The 13,725-nt window shown below is 59.8% G+C and overlaps 2 protein-coding genes across 2 annotated transcripts; one reads left to right on the top strand and one right to left on the bottom strand.

The window, feature by feature from the left end:
• Window positions 1-1,494: 1,494 nt before the first annotated feature.
• On the bottom strand, window positions 1,495-8,083 carry DMAC2 (distal membrane arm assembly component 2). Its single transcript, XM_062175863.1, has 7 exons — window positions 7,915-8,083; window positions 5,831-6,978; window positions 4,574-4,710; window positions 4,073-4,153; window positions 2,830-2,966; window positions 2,571-2,733; window positions 1,495-2,228 (listed from the first exon to the last, which is right to left on the bottom strand). The coding sequence occupies exons 2-7, from the start codon at window positions 5,885-5,887 to the stop codon at window positions 2,051-2,053; spliced, it is 753 nt and encodes a 250-aa protein (XP_062031847.1). The 5' UTR covers window positions 5,888-6,978; window positions 7,915-8,083; the 3' UTR covers window positions 1,495-2,050.
• A 2,211-nt stretch (window positions 8,084-10,294) lies between these two features.
• Window positions 10,295-11,466, top strand: ERICH4 (glutamate rich 4). The gene is made up of 2 exons (XM_062175864.1): window positions 10,295-10,468; window positions 11,251-11,466. The coding sequence occupies exons 1-2, from the start codon at window positions 10,295-10,297 to the stop codon at window positions 11,464-11,466; spliced, it is 390 nt and encodes a 129-aa protein (XP_062031848.1).
• Window positions 11,467-13,725: the final 2,259 nt, after the last annotated feature.

Genomic DNA, 13,725 nt, shown 5'->3' with positions numbered 1-13,725 from the left:
GACCGGGAGGGCCCCAGGGGCCGGGAGGGGCCGGGGCGGGGCTGGGGGAGGCTGGGCGGGCGGGAGGAGGCTGGAGGCTGATGGGGAGATGGGGCTCTGGCATGTTAGGGCTGGTTTTCTGGTGAGGAAAGGTGCAGGTGGGGGTCACAGAGGTAGACGTGAACCCCGCGGGGCCTGGGAGGGCGGGGAGAGCCAGGGGCCTGGGGAAGAGTCCAAGTGAGGGTGAAGCTGTGAGCCTGGCGCCGGGCCTGTGGGGAGGCGGGTGAGTGTGCTGAGTGGGAGCGGACAGGCCGCCAGACGGGTGGGGGTGGGGAGGAAGAGGGGGAGGTGCAGAGAGGGCAGGAGGGGGGACAGGAGGGACATGGAGGTGGAGGGGTAGGAACTCAGGCAGGTGGAGGGCAGAGTCAGGACCCAGCACCAGACCCAGGGAAAGGTGGAGAGGGCAGAAGAGGAAGCGAAGACGTAGGTGAAGGGAGGCAGTGTGGGTGGGGGTGACGGGGTGCTGGGCCCACCCGCTGCACCTCCTCCATCCCCTCTCCTGCCTGGCTGTCTTCCCAACAGGGTGGGAATCCACTCCTGCCCCCCGCCCCCCCCCCCCCCGGCTGTGCAGGAACACTAACCCCCCCCCGGGGGGGGGGACGACAGCGGAGGGTGGCCGTGTTTACACCCCTGCCCTCCAGAGGCCCTGCTGTTGGGCCTGCCTCAGTGGCTGGGGGGGGGGGGCTGTTAGCAAAGCCTGAGCTGCCCCTCCCCTGCTGAGGGTGTCAGCAGCTGGTTATCTGCCCGGCCCTGACTTCCTCCTCCCCTGTCTGAATAATGGAGCCCTGGAGCAGCTGGAGGAAGCGGTGAGGCCAGGGAATGGAAGCCGGTGTGGGAGTGACCGCGGGGCTGGGGCAGGGGGCAGGGACCTGAGCGCCTCACAGGGCCACAGTGCTCTCCCCACCGGCACAGCACTGCTGCGTGCGTCAGTCTGGGCCCAATCGGAAGACACGACCCAGCAGCTGGAACGGGAAGTTTGACACAGCAGTGTTGATGGGGCATCTGGCCTGGTAGTTAAGCCACCATTTGGGGTGCCCGAGTCCTGTATTGGAGGGCCTGGGGTCAAGTCCCACCTTCCTGACGCACACCGGGGCAGCGGCTGGATCAGGAGGCCACTTCCTGCCTGGATCCTATTTAATTTGAGAGAGACATCTTCTACCCTCTGGCTCACACCCCCCCCCCCCTGCCATGTCTGGAACAGCTGGGGCTGAACCAGGCCAGAGTCGGGAGCTCAGTCTCCCACGTGGGTGGCAGCCATCACTGCTGCCCCCAGGGTACACATGGGCAGGGAGCTGGAACCCAGGCGCTGACGGGGTGGGGGCATCCCGAGTGTCTTCACTGTGGTGCCAAACAACGGCCCATGTTCTGCCAGCAAGTGGCTCGGCGCTGTGCTCCAGCCTGTGGTGCAGCCACACCCCTAGTCTGCCTCCATGTGATCCTATCAGAGACCACGCGGTAGCCTGACCAGAGTTTAATGTAAAGATTTGCTGCCCAGTGCCCAGTGCCTCAGAATTGCCTGAAATCCACCAGGGTGTGGGGCGGTCACGGGGAGGCGCTGCCCGGAGCTCCCACAGCTGGGGGCAGGGTGCCCGGGAAGCCACTGCACTGTGGGACCCGGCAGCCGCAGGTGCACAGGGCGCACCTGGCGGGACAGCGAGGCCAACTGCTCGCCGTGTCCTCCAGCGCCCTCTACTGACAAGACCCATCATGCCAGGAAGCAACACACATTTCAAAGGCCCACAGTCACAGAGCTGAATTGGGAGCTTAAAGTGAACGACTCAGTAACTGCCAATGCCCTGGGACCCAGGACTGCACAACCCCCCAGGTACAGTGTCGGCAGCGCCTGCTGTGTCCATCGGGGTCCTTGCAGGAGCTGGCAGGGGAAGGAGGGCAGCCAGGAACAAACATCCCAACCTCACGCCTGCCTTCCCGCTGATCCGCCAGGCTGAGGGAGGCCAACCAGACACCCCCCACAGCCTGCTCTGGTGCGCTGAGTGGGCGGTGCTGCAGGCTAGGCAGGGCTGGGGCTGGCTGTGTCCCCCGGCTGCTGCTCAGGCCCCAGGCTCAGGCCCTGCGCCCAGTCAGCCCCCAGAACCTGGCAGCTGGGCAGCATCTCCTCCACCAAGATCCGCGTGAGGCCTGGGTTGGACACAGCAGGCAGGTCCGAGATGTCCAGCCAGCAGAGGCTCCTGGGGGGTGAGAAGGGCAGGAGGCCCATGTGAGGACAGCAGTTTGGGGTATGTGTGGGGGAGGGCTCTGACCCCAATTTCAACCCCCTGGCTTCCTAAAAGAAGTCTAAATCTCCCAGTACTTGAAAAATTCCGTGTTAATTGCCCACTCAGCAGTGCACCTGTCGTGGGGTCTTCACACAGAAGACCCAGGCATCATCCAGTTGTCCTGGAGACTCGCTGTGACCCTATGCCCGCCCACACACACACGGTGGAGCTGAGGCAGGAGACCCCATCCCCCTCTCTCCTCATCTGGATTGGGCGGGAGAAGCCTGCACGGGGCCCAGCCTGAACAGGTCTCACTGGAGGTGGTGGAGGCACGCGAGGCCCCGCTCCGAGATGCGAGGGCAGCCAGCCAGCGAGAGCTCCTGCAAGGATCCGGCCAGCGGGTGCAGGCGGCTGAGACACCAGTCGTCCACGTGGGGGCAGTGCCGCAGCCACAGCGACCGGAGCTCCTTCAAGGGCACTGCAGGGGAGAGGGGACAGATGGCACCAAGGGCCCACCTCCCCCCACCCGAGGGAAACAGCCCTCCCCCTCTGGTCCCCATGGCCCATCACGCACGGAGGCTGCCCAGGCCGTGGTAGTTGATGGCACAGCCACTGGCATCCACAGCCTCCACAGGAACATTCTGGAACTTCAGGAACTCGAGGGAGAAACGGCCCTGCTTGTTTGGCCGGATCCACTCCTGGTCCTGGAACCTGGAGGGGAGCGGGAGTGTGAGTGACCCCTGACCTTCCCCCCAGCCCGTGTAACAGAACAGCTGTCCCGGGTCTGTCACGCTTTGTGCAAGGCCCGCACCGAGGGCCTTAGGTCTTGGAGCTCGTGACAAACTCGTCCAAGGGGGAAGATGGGCGGATAGTCTGCAGACAGGCTGAGAAGCGCCGAGAGCAGAGAGCTGCAATGCAGGAGACCCCACAGACGGGCAAAGTTAGGGGGCGTTTTCAGACACACGTCCTGTGTGGAAGTACTCAAACCAGATCAAAGGTGGTTTGGTTTTGTTTTTAGATGTATTTGAAAGGCAGAGTTAGGAGGAGAGAGCGCTCTTCTATTCACTGGTTCCCTCCCGGATAGCCACAATGTCCTGGGCTGGGCCAGGCTGAAGTCAGAAGCCTGGCGTTTCTTCTGGTCTCCCACATGGGTACAGGGGCCCAAACACTTGGACCACCATCCACTGCTCTCCCAGGCACCTTGACAGGGAGCTGGAGCAGGAGTGGAGCAGCTGGGACTCAAACCAGCGCCTACATGGGATGCCGGCACTGCAGGCGGGGCCACAGGTGAAAGATTAGTATCTGAGAGGCAGAGCCATCCTGTCTGCTGGTTCACGCCCTAAATGCCCTCAACAGGCCACAGCTGGGAGCCAGGTCGCCTGTGTGGGTAGGGAGCCTGTTGTTTGCACCATCACCACTGCCTTCCAAGGGTCTGCATTAGCAGGAGGCTGGGAACGAGGCCAGGATGTGGGCACGCTAACTGGTGTCTTAGCCACTGGGCTAAATGCCACCTGCGGATGAAAGCTTCAGATGAAACAGGACTGGCGCATGGCACAGTGGTCAAGCTGCAGCTCTGCTGGTTCGCGTCCCAGCTGCTCCACTTCCAATCAAGCTCCCTGCTAATGTGCTTGGGCAGGCAGCCGAGGATGACCCAAACGAGTGGGCCCCTGGAGCCCACATGGCGTTCCCGGCTCCGGGCTTTGGCCTGGCCCAGCCCTGGCTGTGGTAGCCACTTCGGGGAGGAGACCACTGGATGGAAGATTCTCTGGACACAGTGCCTTTCCAACAAATCACCCCCCCCCCCCGCCCCGGCATACTTGACTGCGCCTCCCTGCTTCAGGACGAAGGCGGCACCTGCGACGTCCGGGCCGTAGCGCTCCTCCAGGGCCGTGAAGCAGCTGCGGGGACGATGGTGGCCGAGGGTGAGGCCCGGCCAGCACCACGCCCCCAGCCCCCACCCTGCTGAGAGCCGCAGAGTCCAGGGCGCCAGTAAGTGCTCAGCACGGAGGCACGGCAGTGACCCTGGCCGGGGAGACAGCAAACCGGGCAGGAACCGCACACTGCAGAGGGTCGAGTCCTCCTCGGGGAAGTCACCGAGGGCGGCCTGGGTTGGGAGGGGCTCAGGGGGTTCAGCTGTGAAGAAGGCTTCCCGGAGGTGACGCCTGAGCAGACAGGGCCGAGGGGGTGCGCGCCGCGGAGGGGCCGGCTCAGCGGCCAGAAGCCGGGCAGCGGGCCGCTCTCTGGGACGGGGCAGGCTGGGGAGCAGTCAGCCACGTCCGGCTAGAGGTGCGAGCCGGGGCGCGGGGCCGGGTCCTCACCGGTTCTCCTGGTGCACCTTCCGCAGGCGCTTCTGCAGCCAGCGCTCCCTCAGCGCCTCCACGTCGTAGAAGTGCTCCGTGAGCAGCTGCAGCAGCGGCCGCCACGCCTTCGCGCCCCCTGCCGCCAGGCGCAGGGGCTGGGGCGGGCGGGAGGAGAGGAGGGGAGGCTGAGCCCGGCTCCCCGGCTCTGAGGACTCGCCTTTCCGAACCTCCAAGTCCTGTCCTCCCGAAGTCTCCCCTTCGAGGAGCCCACGGCCCCTGCCTGACTTAGCCAACATGTCCTGCTTTTCCCAGCTTCCCCCAAACCCTCCGCTCTCTGACCTAACCGCCTAGACTCACCCGTCAGCTTATTTAGAGGAACATGTACGGGGCCAGCCCCGCGGTGTAGCCCGCATCCCATATGGGCTCCGGGCCGGTCCCGGCTGCCCCACCTGGGAACGCAGCAGGTGAGGACCCAGGCCTTTGGGCCCCTGCACCCACACGGGAGACCCGGAGCCCAGCCCCAGCAGCTGTGGCCATCTGGGGGAGGGAACCAGTGGATGGGCGCCACCCCCAGTCCCTAAGCCCGGGAAGAGCAAAAAGCTCCCACCAGGGAGAAGCCCCCGCGCTTCCAATCCTTTCCACAGTCTCCGCTTCATCCGCCCCATTTCTCCTTGCTTGAACCAAATTCTCGTTTCCCCAAATTCTAACGGTAAGTTTTGTCCAAATCTTTTTCGCTCAAAAATCCTTAAGCTCGCAATTTCCCTACGTGAATCGCCTTTTTATCCAATTATCCTATCTAAAATTCTCGCCTTAATTTTTAATTTCCCTCAGCGCCTTCCCAAATTTGCCTCTTGGTTCTTGCCCATCCCTACCGCCCCTCCTGCATATTTCTGGATTCCCTCAAAATAAATCACCCAAGAATTTCCCTCACCACATCCCCAGCCAACACTTGCAAACCCTCGCCCTCCCCGTTAGTTTTTTGCGCGCAGTCGCATCGCTACTTCTGATTGGCTGGGCGCCCCTCTTCGCTCACACTCCCTCCTTCCCCATTGGCTTCTCTCGGCCAAGTCCCCGCCCCCTCTAGCTCCGTAGACCCCCCTCTGCCACCTGTGACCGGCACGGATCCCTCCCGCCCGTAACGGCCGCAGGCCCCGAGAGGCGCTCAGCCGGAGACGCTCCTGCTCGCCCCCGGCCCCCGGGCGCCGACGCAACCCGTGAAGGCACGGGCTGCAGACGGCTTCAATCTCGGGGGCCCTAGGAGCTCCGGTCACCTACCGCCCTGGGCGCCACCATCTTGACAGTTACGTAACCGGAAGGAGTGTCTTTTCTCATTCCACCCACTGGGTTCGGGCGTGAATTTCTGCCCTTTGTGGCCACGCCCTTCCGCCCTCCAGCCCGCCTTTTAAAGGCGCACGCACTTTTTACACTCTGGGACTTAGGGATTAATCCGACCGCCCTCTCTGTGGGCTTTAAACGGAACTCGGCAGTCTTTCTCTAGGACAGGTGGGCGGCCCCTCCTGTTAGAGGACCGTCCTGACTGCAGTCGCCTGAGTGCTGCCAGCTTCCATTCCATACTTGGTTTTTAAAAAGACTGATTGATTGATTGATTTGAAAGTCAGAATTGCGAAGAGAGAGGGAGAGTCGGAGCTTCCATCCGTCGGTTCACTCCCCAGATGACCACAATGGCCAGCTCTGGGCCAGGCTGGAGCCAGGAACCAGGAGCTTCATCCGGGTCTCCCACTTGGGTGCAGGGGCCCGAGCACTTGGGCCGTGCTCTGCTGCTTCCGAGGCCATTAGTAGGGAGCTGGCTCGGAAGTGGAGCAGCTGGGAACAGAACTGGTGATCGTATGGGACACCGGCATCGCAGGCGGCCGCTTTGCCCGCTAAGGCACAGTGCAGGCCCCTTTATTTAAAGATTTCCTTATTTGAAAGGCAGAGTTACAGAAAGAGAGCCAGCAATCTTCCATCTGCTGGTTCACTCTCTAAATGGCCAGAGGCCATGGCTGGGCCAGAGGGGAACGAGGAGCCAGGGATTTCATCCGGGTCTCCCATGTGGGTGGCAGGGCGCCAAGCACTTGAACCACCCTCCCTGCTTTCCCAAGCGCACGAGCAGGGAGCTGGATGGGAAGTGGAGCAGCCACATGGGATGCCAGCTCCAAAGGCAGCGGCTTAACCTGCTGCACCACGCTGACTCCAGGTCCAGTCACTTTTTTCCCCTAAGATTTATTTATTTGAACGGCAGAGTTAGAGGCAGAAGCAGAGGCACAGAGAGGTCTTCCGTCCGATGCTTCACTCCCCAGATGGCCTCAACGGCTGCAGCTGTGCTGATCAGGAGCCAGGAGCCTCTTCCGGTTCTCCCATGTGGGTGCAGGGGCCCAAGGACTTCACCATCTTCTATTGCTTCCCCAGGCTATAGCAGAGAGCTGGATTGGAAGTGGAGAGCTGGAACTCGAACCGGTTCCCATATAGGATGCCAGCACTACAGGTGGCAGCCTTACCTGCTACGCCACAGCGCTGGCCCCAAGTTACTTTGTAAAACCAGAGTCAGACACGGAAAGGGTGGAGTGGCCACAGCGGGGGGGCCAGTGTCTGGAGTTCCGGGCTGGACCTCAGGGTGAAGTCCTGTGGACGGGAATATTCATCCCACACGTCCTCTGAACACCCAGCGGGGGGGGGGGGGGGGGGCTGTTCTGGGTGCTGGGGCCTCAGGGTGAGCAGCACAGGCCCAGCCCTTGGGAGTAAGCCAAGAATGGAGCAGCAGCATCAGTTAGCAAGACGCGTGCAGGCCATGTTTGAGAAGGGTTAAGCTGCCCCTTGGGCACCCCCTCCCCTATCAGAGTGCAGCATGGAGTCCTGCTACTCGGCTTCTGATCCGGCTTCCTGCTAACGTGCCTGGGAGGCAGGGGAAGGCCCAAGCGCCTGGACTCCTGAATCCCTGGTCCTGGCTTCAGACTGGCCCAGACCTGGCTGTTGCAGACCTTTGGGGATTGACCAGTGGACGGAAGATCTGTCTCTCCCTCTCATCTCTACCTCTCCTGCTGTCACTCTTTTAAATAAATCATTTTTTTTAAAGTGACAAAAACAGGCCGTATCAAGGGAGTGACTGGGTGCAGGCCCAGTCTCTCTGAGGAGGTGACATTTCAGAGGTGAATGACAGGAAGGAAGCAGCCATTCAAGGATCTAGGGGAGGGGTGTTCCAGACAGAGGTGACGCAGATGCAAAGGCCCTGGGGTGGGAACCGGCTTGTGGAGAGAAGTAGGCGAGGGGTTGGAGAGGTGGTGAGGGCTGACTGGGAAGAGGGGAGCGTCAAGTTTCTCTCTGCATTTTGCAAAGATCTTTCCTGCCGGGTGGGAACTGACCTTGGCGGCAGGGCGGATGCTGGAACCAGCACAGAGGTTCCTGCGACAGTCCGGGCAAGAGGCGCAGGGGCGGGGCAGCGAGCACTCAGACTCTGGATCTGCTTGCAACGTTGCGCCAACAGCTCGATACACCGAAAGGATGGAAGGATCACTTCTGGAGGTGGGGGAACTGGGAGAGCAGCAGGTTTGGGAGGGTGGCTGTGGCCGGCTGAAAGATACTCACCCCCCCACACACAAGCATCCCCGCCGTGACCCCAGACCTGTGACTGTCAGCCCCCGCACAAGCATCCCCGTGACCCCAGAACCTGACTGTGATTTTTACAACTCGTTCTCCCCCACCCCCAGTCACGTTTCACTGTCTGTACTTTCCGTTACTTGAAGTCAACCATGGCCAAAAGTGTGACATGGAAAATCCCGTAAGTGAGCAGTTCACTTCACTCTGAGCAGTGTGATGAAACCCACCCTTTGTCCAGTGCACCGTGCGGTCCACGCGATGGCCCCTTGGGATGCATCCCAGAGGTCAGACGCACTGCTGTGGTACCAGGGCACCCTTACTTCACTTAGTCCTGGCCCCAGAGGAAAACGGCAGTGATGCTGGCAGCTGGGAGATGCTGGACACAAGGACAAGCACGCGCCAGATGAGAAAGACCACGTCCACGCGCCTTTCCTCGCGGACACTGTTGGACTGTTCTGCTTTGCTACTTATTGTCTCTCACTGTGCCTAATTTTTCCAAATTTTCATTTAAATAAATTTATTAAATTATTTGGGGCTGGCGCTGTGGCACAGTGGGTTAATGCCCTGGCCTGAAGCGCCAGCATCCCATATGGGCGGAGGTTTGAGACCTGGCTGCTCCACTTCCGATCCAGCTCTCTGCTATGGCCTGGGAAAGCAGTAGATGACCAAGTGCTTGGGCCCCTGCACCCGCATGAGAGACATGGAGGGGGCTCCCGGCTCCTGGCTTTGGATCGGCGCAGCTCCGGCCACTGCGGCCAATTGGGGAGTGAACCATCGGATGGAAGAACTCTCTCTCTCTCTCTCTGCCTCTCCTCTCTCTCTCTGTAACTCTGACTTTCAAATAAATACATAAATCTTTTTTAAAAATTATTAAATTATTTATTTATTTGAAAGGGAGAGAGAATGTCAGAGAATGAGATTTTCCATCCAATGCTCACAACAGCCAAGCTGAAGCCAGGAGCCAAGAACTCAATCCAGGCCTCCCGCATGAGAGCGGGAACCCAGGGCCTCTGACATGAGGTACGGGAATCCTGAGTGGAGATTTCACCACTTCACCAAATGCCCACCCCTGTGCCAAGTTTGCAGGTCTAACTTTGTCTTAGGTATACATTAAAAAAAAAAAAAACAAAAAAAAAGCAGCACCTGTGGGGTTTGGCACTTGAGGATCTTGTCAATTCTGGCATCCCCTGGGGTTGCTGGGATATATCTTCCGAGGGTAATAGGGGGTTACGATATGGCAAAGGGGACACTTTTGAGATGGAGATCATGGATAATGGGGTAGCCCCAACATAACCACAAGTGCTATCAGAGGAAGGCAGGAGGGCCGGAGTCTGTAGGAGACGTGAGGATGGGGCCGAAGGTTGCAGCAACGCTAAGGCAGGCAGCTTCTAGAAGTTGCTAACAGAACCACGCCCTGGGAGCCCACACAGGACCTCTGACCTCTGGGTGTGCAGGAGGATGAGCCCCACAGTCATGGGTGCAGGTCCCAGCTGAGAGCTCGGCTCTGACCCTCCTGAGCTGTGCAGCTGGGCGGGGGGGGGGGGGGGGGGGGCGGTCTGCAGCAGGGAGGAGTCAGGACCGGGCAGGGACTTGGGAGCCATGGCCATGTGCCTAGAATTTAGCAGCGTGGGCCCTAGAGGGGCTCCAGGCAGGGAGGCCCGCAGTGCTCCTCTCCTACCACGCAGCGGGCCACCCTGACCATGACCACAGGGCCAGCAAGTCCAGGGCGGGCAGAGCCACTCGCCGGGTCCAGCAGCCTGCTCCCGTTCTCGTCACCCCCAGAAGCCATCCCTGGCCCTTTGGGGCCACTGCTGTGAAACCCTGCGATGGCCTGGGCTGAAGAGGGTAGGGACGGCGCTGTGGGAGATCAGGTGAGGGCCAGCAGCAGAGGGGGAGTGGCCCAGGAGACAGCAGGATGGACAGGGTAGGCATCGGCAGACAATGGCCGCCACGAGGCTGAGGTTAAACTCCAGAAGGGAAAGCTCCCTGCCCAGCCGGCTGATTCTCACTGAGTGGACTTTGGGAGGCCTCCGCCAGGCCTCCGTGCCCTCCACGCCGCCCTTTACCCCCCACCCCACAGCTCCCCAGGGACTGGGCCACCCTGGACCTTGCTACTTCCTGCTTCTGGCGGCCAGGGCACAGACCATGGAGCTGTGGAGGCAGCTGGGGCAGTCTGGGCTGCTCCCCTCAGAGCTGGGCCCACCCACCTGGGCCCTGAGAGGGGTGCCCCGGGTGGACAGCCCGGGCCAGACCCTTATGTCCCCTGCAACAGAACCTGGAGGTGCCAGGGAGAGTCTGTTGTGGATCTGGGAGGAACTGGTGAGTGAGGGATTGGGAGAAGCAACAGATGGGGAGGGAGAGAGAATGAGTGAATGAGAAGGGACAGAGCAGGCATAGAGAAACAGGCAGAGTGAGACAGGAGTGGAGACAGAGAAGACCAAGGAGAGAGAGAGGTGACACCCAGACATTAAGAACAAGAACAGGGGCTGGCGCTGTGCTGCAGTGGGTAAGGCCACCACCTGCCAGGCCGGCATCCCATGTGGGTGCTGGTTCCTGTCCCAGTGGTACCATTTCCAATCCAGCTCCCTACTTCTTGCCTGGGAAAGCAGTGGAAGATGGCCCAACTGCTTGGGCCCCTGCCACCCACGTGGGAGACCCGGATGAAACGTCTGGTTCCTGGCTTCGGCCTGGCTCAGCCCTGGCCATTGTGGCCACTTGGGGAGGGAACCAGTGAATGGAAGACCTCTGTCTCTCCCTCTCTCTCTAACTCTTTCAAATAAATAAATAAATAAATAAGTCTTAAAAGAATAAAGGAGTAAGAACAGAGAAGGCCCTGAATGAATGTGAATGAGAAAGAGATGGAGACAGCCAAGGGCCGGGCAGCAGGAATGGGACAGAGATAATGAGAGAGGCACAGAGACGGGGCAGGGGTGGAGGAATGGAGACCGGCGTAACTATCAGGAGACACCGTGCGCAGCAGCACGGCAGCAGGGCGCGGGGACGCAGTGAGGAGCCTGTCCAGGTGCTGTGGGCTCTCACCCAGGTCCAGGGGGCCCCGCCCTCTGTGGTGGCAAGTCCGTAACACCCCTCCCTACCGGCAGGAGAACATGCGTCGGGTGGATGTCCAACTGCTGGGCCAGTTGTGCAGCCTGGGGCTGGAGATGGAGGCGCTACGGGAGGAACTGACGGCCACCGTGGAAGAGGAGGAGGAGGAGAGCAGTGAGGAGGAGGAGGATGCAGCCCAGGAGGAGGAGGAGGGACACTGGGGGCCCTCCTGTCCAGCCCCACGCCTGCCGGACTTTGAGATGACCATCTGAAGCTCAGACGACACACGAATGAGGTGCAGACGCATGCAGGGAAGAGGGGAGACGTGCAGGTCCACGGGGAGTGGAATGGTGTCCGGGGCCCTGGGGTGTCGGCAGACAACAGGAGGGTATGTGTGCGGTGTGAGGGAGGGGTTCAGGTGTGTGCTACGCTGCTGGGAGATGTGGGTCTCTGAAGACACGATGCAGACACCTCACATGAGGTTTGAGGCGAACACTGTCCCTTGGGGCAGCCACCAACAGCGCATGGCTGGTGAGCACCTGAGACGGGGGAGCATGAACTGAGGGGTGCTGTGTGTAAAATCTGCCACGTCTCCAGGGCCAGGGTGAGGAAGGGCTGTAAGGCACCTCGGGAGGTGCGTGGTAAATGGTGAGGTTCTCAGGGCACTGGGATAAAAAACCTTCTGACATTAACGTCACCTGTCTTTCACCGTGGCGTTCATCACATCCACATCGTCGCGCAGCCGTCACCAGCGCCCACCTCTGGAACTCCCTCGTGCAAACCTGGAGCTCTGCTCCCATCAAACAGGACCTCCCTGTGCCCACTCGACTTCCTGTCTCTATGCAACTGACCACGCTAGGCGCCTCACAGAAGTGCAGTCATGTGTTTGTCATTCTGTCCCGGCTGCCTCACTAGCATGAGGTCAAAGTCCATCCGTGCCGCAGTGCCGTGCCCTGTGTCAGAATCTCCGACCTTCTGAGGGCTGAGTCCCGGCCCACTGCACGTGTGTGTCATGTGGGGTGGGTCTGTCTCACCCGTGACGGCCACATGGGTTACCTCCGTCTTTCTGGGCTATTGTGAGCGATGCTGTTACGAACGTGGGTGGGCAAATCTCTCTAAGTCCCCGCTTTCCATTCTCTGGGCTGCATCCCCAGAAGTGGACCTGCCGGGTCATGTGGTGTCTCTAGGTCTACTGTTTTAATGACGGCCATGGCCACAGCCTTTGCCACAGCTGCTGCTTCTTTTCACATTCCCAATGGCACTGCACTCTCTACATGCTTGCCAACACATATTTTCTAGGGTCTTTAATAATTTTACTGAGTTTTAAATTTTTAAAATTCATTTTCATTTTTTAGAAAAAAATTATTTGAAAGGTGGAGTTAGAGAGTTAGAGAGTTAGAGAGAGAGACAGAGAGACAGAGACAGAGAGAGAGAGAGAGAGAGAGAGAGAGATCTTCCATCCATTGGTTCACTCCCCAAATGGCTGCAACTGCTGGGCTGGGCCAGGCCAAAGCCAGGAGCCAGGAGCCTCTTCCGGGTCTCCCACATGGGTGCAGGGGCCCGAGCGCTTGGGCCATCTTCTACTGCTTTCCCAGACCCATTAGCAGGGAGCTGGATCAGAAGTGGAGCAGCCAGGACTCAAAGTGGTACCTGTATGGGATGCTGGTACTGCAGGCAGTGGCTTTACCTGCTACACCACTGCACCAGTCCCTCATTTTTATTTTAAAAGCAGAGAGAGAGACACAGAGAGAGAGACAGATCTTCCATTTGCTGCTTCACTCCCAAATCCCCCCACAGCCAGGAGCCCAGAACTCAATCCAGGTCCCCCACTTGTGTGGCAGGGACCCAAGCTCGTGAGTCATCATCTACCTCCTCCCAGGAAGCGTACTGGCAGGGAGCTGGATTAGAAGTGGAGGAGCCGGGACTCACTCCAGGAAGTCTGATATGGTGCACTGGCAACCCCGGTGGCACCTTACCCACTGCACCACACACTCGCCGGATTTTTGTCTTTTCAATGTTACCTAACAGAGTTACTGTGGTTTGGATGTGCATTCCCCTCATGAGTGGTCTGAGCAGCTCTTCTTGGACTTCTGTCCTGCTGGTTTACATTCTAAAATACGGCTTCTAGGGGCAGGCGTCTGGCCTAGTGGCTGGGCTGCAGTTGAGACACTTGAGTCCGCATCGAAGAGCCTCGGCTCAGTGCCCACTTCTGGCTCCTGACTCCAACTTTTCACTGGGGCACACCCTGGGAGGCAGTGAGGGCTCAGGATAGCTCTGTTTATAAAAGTAAAATATGGTTGCTGGAACACTTACAAAACAGATGAAACTCCTATTGTATTTCCACATCAGATGTTTGAAAATAGAATGAGACAGGGAGCAGACACAGGTGTACAGACAGGCTCCAGGACGTGCGGCATCGAGTCACGGCGCCACCTACAGGAGACAGGTGGGGTCTACAGGTCTATCTGCAGAGAAGCAGCCCAGGGAGCAGGTGCAGCAGGCGTGGGGCCGAGTGCGAGGACAGGCATGTC

This window comes from Lepus europaeus, chromosome 19 (assembly GCF_033115175.1).
Source record: "Lepus europaeus isolate LE1 chromosome 19, mLepTim1.pri, whole genome shotgun sequence".
Classification (NCBI taxonomy): Eukaryota; Metazoa; Chordata; class Mammalia; order Lagomorpha; family Leporidae; genus Lepus; species Lepus europaeus.
The sequence above is the reverse complement of the archived record's forward strand: the minus strand, read 5'-3'. Positions and strand labels throughout refer to the sequence as shown.